The sequence below is a fragment of the Protomyctophum bolini genome (assembly GCF_963924005.1).
Source record: "Protomyctophum bolini genome assembly, chromosome: 4".
NCBI lineage: Eukaryota > Metazoa > Chordata > Actinopteri > Myctophiformes > Myctophidae > Protomyctophum > Protomyctophum bolini.
In genome coordinates, this window is record NC_137865.1 from 9,266,323 (window position 1) to 9,275,145 (window position 8,823).

General features: G+C 42.8%; 1 protein-coding gene across 3 annotated transcripts in view; it reads right to left on the minus strand.

The window, feature by feature from the left end:
* LOC308313788 (UPF0606 protein KIAA1549-like) overlaps window positions 1–6,619 on the minus strand; it is a 70,339-nt gene extending 63,720 nt beyond the window's left edge. For all 3 annotated transcript variants that reach the window (XM_080761098.1, XM_080761096.1, XM_080761097.1), the window contains exons 1-2: window positions 6,464–6,619; window positions 4,885–5,294 (exon numbers count right to left, since the gene is read on the minus strand). In XM_080761098.1, the coding sequence (XP_080617224.1) occupies window positions 4,885–5,011 (127 nt within the window). In that variant the 5' untranslated portion in view covers window positions 5,012–5,294; window positions 6,464–6,619. The remainder of the gene's footprint in view (window positions 1–4,884; window positions 5,295–6,463) is intronic.
* Between the last annotated feature and the right edge of the window lie 2,204 nt (window positions 6,620–8,823).

The window sequence follows — 8,823 nt, forward strand, 5'->3', positions numbered from 1 at the left end:
TGAGTTCGTCACCCTTTACGTGTCGTGTACAGGTACATTACAAGCCAATTCAAACCTATATATGCTGCCAAATTCTTCTGCGACAACGTGACACAAAATGACCTGATGAATGTGACGTGAACAGCTGCCAGGCGCATTCGTACCGGACAACAGTCCCTCACAGCAAGCCTCCCTGTTACTTAGACGTATCTGATGTAATTATGGAGCAATACGTCCCCATGTCAACAACTCAACATTACATTACAACTCAAGTTAACACACTAACAAACATGCAGCCAAGTAAGTACAAGCCGTTCAGAGGAGAAACACTGTTCTGTGACAACCACGTGTAGTTTTAGCAAGAATGAATGGCTTTGTTGTCTCTCTGCCAGGCTGGACGTCCGAAGTTTAGAGAGACCATCCGTTCCTGCCCTTCCTATAGGCCTGTCACAATTATTACATAACTGCAATTATTTGAGATAATCGCAATTATTTTTGCATGATGGTCATAACTCATAACAGTTGCCATGTTGAGCTTGTAGATATTGTAGATGTTAGAGCCGCACTTTTTTACTTTATCTTTTTTGGAAACTATACAATGATGATAAATGTGTCAGTAATGTCTTCAGTTACTTGACTTGTCATATCTGCCCTGTGCAATTTGCGATAATAAAGCCTAAAAACCAAACATTAATTAGAATTGCATTCATAACACCGTATGAATATCATTTTAATATACTGTTCAATGCCAAAAAACACCACAATTATTTGTATGACTATTAATCATCAACTTAAATTTGTAATCGTGACAGCCCTAATCCTTCCATCCATGTTTGTGTCTGTGAGCATCAATAATCTCTGACACCTCTGGACCAATCAGCACATTGATGCTACTTTGCACGCATTCTCCGTCCCACTAGGCCAAGGAAGAATCGACAACCCACATTTTTCAAATCTGGCTCATTGTGGCGCAATAACAGATTTGACCTAAATCACACAGTGGGTCATACACTCACACTTTGTTTCACCTGGATTCCTTGGATCATGACTCAACTCCCAGAGTTGCCAGACTAGCCCTTGGTAGTAGCCAACTACCAAGGGCTATACGTCTCTGGCGGAGATCCGCGGATAGACCTAACTTAGTAGTTTGATAGTCAAATCGCAGTTTTTCTGTTTCTGTTTTTGTTCCTGGTTAATTGGCTTTTATTAGACGTCTAAATTGTTCCTATGAGCAGAATAGCAAGAAAGTTCCTTTGTATATAACTCACTCACAGTTCATTCCTCCCTCAATCACTTTCCAAAAAGAAATATGTTGAGTCTAAATTTAGAACGCTTAAGTTGAACCAGGCTAATTCAGACCAGAAATAGATGATGCTGTCTGAAGTACATCCAAATCATGACGGATTTATGCTCAAGTGTTGCAGTGGTGAGGAGTGAGCTCTTGCTTGCATGCGTGTGCATGTGTGAGTGTGTGAGTGTGTGTGTGTGTGTGCGTGCGTGCATGTGTGTGCGTGCCCTCCATTTGTACACTCCTCTGAGAGTTAAATTAACACTCAAGATTAGGAGATACACATGTGCATCAAGTGGGGGTCAAACATTTAAAGGAGAGGGCCACAAAATGTCCACACTCACTCCTATTGGACAGACATACACAACGCATTGTGAATGGGGCGTGTCCATGGTGGCCGGGGGGGGGGGCGTGCCACTAGCCTCTGATCATTAAGAGACTAATCCAATTACAGCGTCATTTCATGAGCTTTTGGCTACTTTCGAAAGGGACTCCTTTCAATTGATTGTTTGTGTGTGTGTGTGTGTGTGTGTGTGTGTGTGTGTGTGTGTGTGTGTGTGTGTGTGTGTGTGTGTGTGTGTGTGTGTGTGTGTGTGTGTGAGCGGGCGTGCGCGCATGCGTGAGCGTGTGGTGGTGAGTGTGATCATTTCATTATCTCTATGATTCTAGGCAACCAGCTATTAATTGGCTGGATTTCCAACCTTGATCTTTGTTTCATGACAGGAAATTAGTTTAGCTCATGGTTCTATGCAGTACTGGAAGAAGTAATCCGTTTTTATTTTGTGAGAGCAGGAGTGGACCTGGTGAGACGTAGGAGGGGACCGGACAGGAGACAACCCACAGAGCCTAGTCCCTCCATGCGCCAGAAGTGTACCTCCCAGCCCTGGCAGAGTAGTTCTGGAGTAGTTCCAACGGATTGTGTGGCCCTGGTTTTGCCCTAGTGGGACTGATTAGCTACTGGGACGTAAATCGGGACTTGATCACCCCGGCTTGGTCGCCTGAGTGAAGGGTATGATGTTGGAAGACCCGAAACCCCGTTGACCTCAGATACGTCACTGAGGATACGTCCCAGGTGCATCCATGCGATGTTTTTTAGTTATTGTTGTATGTACAGTAAAACAAGTAAAATGCCTGTATTCAACATTTGACTGAGTCAAAATACAATAGTATCAGAATACACTTACAGACCAAAGCACAATACAAAAATGTGTGGTTTTCCAAAAAATAGCAGATCTACAAACTCACAACTTGTTATGATGCGATGTATTGTTGTGAGCTTGTAGATCGGCTAAGTATAAAATAGGGCTTAAGATGTTTTGTATTCAATCTAAATCTGGGAAGTAAACTAAAACTAAAGCACAGTAAACTAAAGCAATCAAATAACAATTGGAGTTGTTAATGGAGTCCTGTATACTCGGTCGCCCAACCCAGAGCTATTCCCCCCATAATATGACAAACGAAGTGCATAGGTACATCACTTGAGTAAATGTACCTAGTTACTTTCCAACCACTGATTATTTCTATGTGGAGATAGAGCCAAGTGTAGCCAGTGAATCACTTCTTTATGTGCGGCTCCGGAATCACACAGACATTCTGTCCGGTTTCCACATTATGCAGATCGCGGCTATTGAAGGCCATACACCCAGTGCCCTTGAGTCCCTGCACATACAAAGTAGCACAGGCCAAACTCACTCAATACCACAGTTTAACCACGTGTACCTCAAACCTTTTCATGTCAAGGACCCCCAAATTGATATTTATTTGGCCGCGGACCCCCCATGTCTCAAAGATATTTTGTGCCACAGACCTTAAGAAGCAAAGACACTTGAAAAAGTGGACATTTCAGCTCCCAAGGATCCCGGACCCCACTTTGAGAACCAATGGTTTAACCACATCAACCCTAGCATCCAATATTTTTGGGGCGAACATTTGCCGAACATAGCCGAGTTACAGTCAGCTTGTGGGTCGGCCAATTCCGGCGAAGGGATCTTGTGTGCAGTAAATACAATCAGCAGACCTATAGTGCAGAGCACTGGGGGACCCCGGTATAATAGGGTTGAAGAGTTTTAAGCTTTTTCCTTGCCAATCTAGGCTTAGTACTGAATGTACCACCGTCTGTCTTTAACTATTATTGATTGTTGTTACTGTCCAAACTTTAGAGACATCACCCAGAGGAAACACTGATCTGTCCCGAGAGGAAACACTCAGGTGCAATGGACATGGTGGCCGAAAGTAGGTACTACAGCCTGGGCCATACATGAACACGCAAGCCAATACACAACAACAACAACGGCGGCGCTTGTTCATGACATGCTCGTGCACACGCACGCACGCACGGTACTCGTTCATGTTTTCGGCTCGGCACGTTCACAAGCCCAAATCCATCCCAAAATGCACTCTGTTCCAACCCGGAAGAAGAGGTGAAATGGCCTCATGCGCTGGGTGAGGCCGAGGAGAAATCCGGTGACGTCTCTATTATATATAACTTAAACTCTATATGGTCCAAACCAAGTGTATCTTGAGAATGACACCTCAGGTCTCAATGAGATTTGTACCTGTTTACCGAAAGGTTAAATAGGCTAATCAAAATAAACATGTTTCAGCTACTATATGCCACATTCTCTAGAACTGGCTCTGTCCTAAAAAAAGAAAAGAAAACCTTTTCATGGTTCTCATCCACAATAAAGTAATGGTAATCATGAATCACATCTTGAAACTTGAATTTGCACATGAACAAAATGGTTAGAACCGCTATTCATAAGATTATACACATTGCACAATACAATGTAAAACTTATCATGCACATTCCTATGCTGTGCCATTTGGTACAGTATAACTGACTGATTAGGCTAAACAAACAGTCGATTCTCACACCTGTGCCATGCAACGGGTGCCGAGTTGGGACGGATTTGACCATCCGTCATCATTTGACGTGAAGGGACGGCCGCAACATCGCATGTTCACGAGGACATGATGATTTACGATACTGACCACAACGGTACGAATGGAGCTAGGGTTGAAGCAGACTTCAGCCACGAGGGGCTTAAAGTTTAAAGGGGTTTAAAGTGTTTTTAGCGGAGTCGTCAACCTCTTACGAGTTGGGTTTGAGAACAGCAAGCATCCGCATTCCAGTGTGGCTGGGATTACCGGGACCGTTGTAAAATGACGTGATAGGGTTACCTGTTACGTCAAATGTTGCCCCAAGCATATATAAGTAGCCTACTACTTGAGAGTGAGAATATGTTGAAATAAAAGAGCAATATCTCCATAATTAGGCTATGTCATGGCGGAGGTCAAACGAGAGGTGTGCATAGTTGAGAAGGTTGTTTCAGCGTTTGCTGTGGACACTGACGTACAACATCAGTGTGTACGTGTAGAAATTCTATAATGATTTTTTTTAATTTTCACCTATAGCTAACCATTAAATGCAGATGAAGTTCACATGGCATCAATTGTCTGTTGTGTAGGCTACTGTGTAAGGCTTGAGAGCCATAGTTCAGAGTTATGGCGGTCCATGAAATCTCACAGGGTTTGAGAACCTCAACACACTATGGTCAAGCAAGCCAAGTACAAATCAGTGGATCACAATGTTGTTGTGTGATTTCTCATTGTCCTACCTGCAACAGGTGAGCCATTTGCGAGCGCCGACACCAACACCACCGTCAGCCCCAGGAAGGCTGCGTGCAGCAGGGCAGCCGCGGGCTTCACCGCGGAGACGCCGGGAGGTGGGAGTAAACCTGCCATCTTATGGAGGTCAAGGCATCGTATCCATTTAGAGGAGTACAGGGGAGTATGTCCTTATACTTCACCAAGGGGTTAAGTGTCTTGTCCAGGGACACTTTGGTTGTGTGACCCGGGGAGTCGAACCTAACACATCGAGATGGCCTCTCTACCCACTGGGCTCATGCTGACGGAAACTTCAGACTGTGGAGTGTTTTTGCCTTCCGTTCTTAGGTGTAAACTCCTTTAAGTTCGCAGTCCCGGCAGTCCGTATAACGTGTGTTTCTAATGGTCTTCCACTTCCAGCCTGGAAAACAAGACAAGGTTGTGCTGTTAAAGAAAATAATTGCTGTGTGACATGAGTGAAAAAAGTCTCAGTTGAAATTCACTGCAGATATAGTATAATAATAGGTCTGTGTGTGTGTGTGTGTGTGTGTGTGTGTGTGTGTGTGTGTGTGTGTGTGTGTGTGTGTGTGTGTGTGTGTTTGTGTGAGTGAACACACACTCGCATGGGGGGAAGAGAGGTTCAACACAGGTGACATTCCCATAGCATGCATAACAATGAATACTCTAATCTCTCTCTCTGCTCTCTCTCACACACACACACACACACACACACACACACCTCAGCTACCATGTTTATAAAAGCCATATAAAACTTTCAGGGGTCCATTTTGGTTAGATTTGTACCCCATATAAGAGTTCAAATAAACGCAGTGGAATTTTTACAGTGCATTAACTATAGGCCTACATCACTGCTGAAAGTGACACATGCTCTGCTGTTCTTCTGTATATAGCTGTAGGTGTATAGCCAGCCTTAAAAAAAGAACGCCATGCGCTATGCACAAATTGAGGGCATGCACGACTTTGCACGTGCCTCACAGAGGGAGTAAAATAATTAGACCCTTTAGTAATTATTATAAAGGCAACCTCATGGCGTTACGCATGACCAGACAACTCACTGACTGACTGCATGCATGTGCACGTTATTGATGTGAGGGGAACGCAAGACAAAGGACGCAAAACGAAACGCACACGGGAGTGGGACTACACGCGCGCACACGCACTCATGCACGCACACGCGCGCGCACACACACACGCGCGCACACACACACACACACACACACACACACACACACACACACACACAAACACAAACACAAACACACACACACACACACACACACACACACGACCCCAAAAGGGAAGGCACGTACATATATACGTACAGGTCTATAACGTTACGTTAGCCTGCATTTTCCCGTTACATTGCATCATGATCTGTTGTCCCGTTACTTAAATATGACTCATTGGATAGGCAGCAGCAGACAGCCAGACCCAGACAGACTTTGAAATGATTCCCTAAAAGCTATAGGTACATGCTTGTTAAATAGTATTGTTGTTAATCATCATCAATTATGTTTGCACAACTATAGCTCAATAACTGCTCCACTGCAATGTATGAAGAAGACTTACCCAAAAAACGGGGAGCTCCTCGCACTGATATAATGTGTATATATTCCTTTGTGTGTCCTCGGAGAGATACAAATCCGTGTCAAAGCATGCCGTTAAACATTAACAGCGCCAATGTGTAACTATAAATAAAGTTTCATTATGATTATGAATGCTGTTTGATCATCACTGGCTTCTATCTGCCTTTCATCTGACACACTCTGGCAACACTGTAGCTACTAGTAGTCATCCCGCCACGCCCCCCCGACACATCCGATTGGCCCTCGGTGTCCGCTGCCCGACGACGATTGGCTCCGGGCTCTGTCCGTTAAAGGGAGGGGGGGCGTTATGTTAGGTTGTTCCCCCCTTCGACTGGCGTCTGTGGCTTCCACGGCAACGTAGGTCGTCTCGTGCGATCCATTACGAGGCTGATTTTTTTTTAAGCCTGGAAAAAAAGCATAGACCTGCTATTTTTCAAACGATCTGTTTATTGTGAAATTAAACCCCAAATCAACTACTTTTAGTTTACATTGATGCATATACCGTAAGTAACACAGGTGATTATTAGGCTACTAGCCTACTATACCGAGATTCTAGTTTTCTCCCCTTTAAGCTTTAACATGTTCAGTTTTGCAAGCAGACGAAAGTGCTCCAGTTCAAGTTGTACACAGAGAACGATGCATCTAGAGATAGACGGGGGTCGTGCATAATCACACTGATTGACTGAATATTATTAGAGGAAAATAAATAAATAAGTGACAGGCAGCCTAATGACTTTGAAGTGTGCGTGGATCCAGCAGACTTGCTAGTGTATGCTGCCACCTAGTGGTATGGCTATTTAATTGTAGGGCAAAGTGTATAAATGGTAGCCTGGCTAATAAGCCAGACTCAAATCACACTATCGTGTGGCATTTTTTTGTTGCCAACGGCTGATGGTCTGGCTTATTAGCCAGGCTATATAAATACCAGGCTATATAAATGCTCAGCCAATCAATTCATCACTATGGGGTATCAGCCAATCATCAGCCAATGTTTGTGTTCACAAATTATTATGACAAATACAGTACAAAAGTATAGCTGCAATATAATATATATATATATATATATATATATATATATATATAAGACGGGTCCAGCCCAAAAAGAAAAAAGCCATACGCAATATACACAATGAGCTATATGAACATTGATGATAGTAATAAATAAATAAATAAATCACACCCGTGTGAAATGAGGGGCACTCTTGTCGTCGTACATCATCCAATAATTATTACTTGCGCAAGCAGAGCGCGCAAGTAATCGTTTCGCTTGGTCTCTTCGAAGTGAAGCCAAGTTTTCTTCAACCGTAAGTCTGTGCCTGGTTTGCTGGGACCAGTTACAACATTACGTCATCCTTGAGAGAGTACATGGTGTGTATATGACGTAATGTTACAAGTTACAAGTTACAAGTTACAAGTTACAACATTACGTCATATACACACCATGTACTCTCTCAAGGATGACGTAATGTTGTAACTGGTCCCAGCAAACCAAGCACAAACCTACGGTTGAAAAAAACTTGGCTTCACTTTTGGAACCAAGTAACCACAGTATACTGCTAATCAAATTACAACTACATACTCTGTATGTAGTTGTAATGTGATTTGTAATTTGTAAATCTGTGCCTGGTCTGCTGGGACCAGACTACACAGATGACCATATCTCTTACGTCATCACTGAGAGCTAGTCATACATATACACACTGTGTACTCTGGTCCCAGCTCTCAAAGATGACGTAATGTGGTATCTGCTGGGACCAGATTATACAGATGACAATTGACAATTTACAATAAGTAATAAAATAATTATACTGTATAATATATTTTAATTCAGTTTATATACCTTTTTTTTCCATCACATATCAATGATTCATTTTTCTGTAAAAAAGTAGTTAGGTAGCAAATAGTTACACGTAATGATTATACATTTCAAACGTTCCTTCACAGAGATACTGAGATGTGATACTTTCCAGCGGTCGAAAGTACTTGCGCGCTCTGCTTGCGCACTAGTAGGCCATTTATGGCCTACTAGTGCGCAACAAGCAAGTATGCACTCGGCAGAGTGCAGTTCTAGTTTTTATATACTTCTTCATGAATTAATTTGTCAACTTATGTTATTATCTTTTAACCATGATACAATGTTTTAAAAAGAAACTCATCTTTTCACCATGATCATGTAATTATGACAACTGAATTTATGTGATTAATGTTTGTGTTGTCACAAATCTTCGTCATATTTCAGGCACATATATGACGTAAATTCTCCTTTCATTGTCAATGGCAAATGACGTGACGAAAAGTTTTATATAGAAAGTGAGGGGCGCTCTTACAGACTTATACATCATC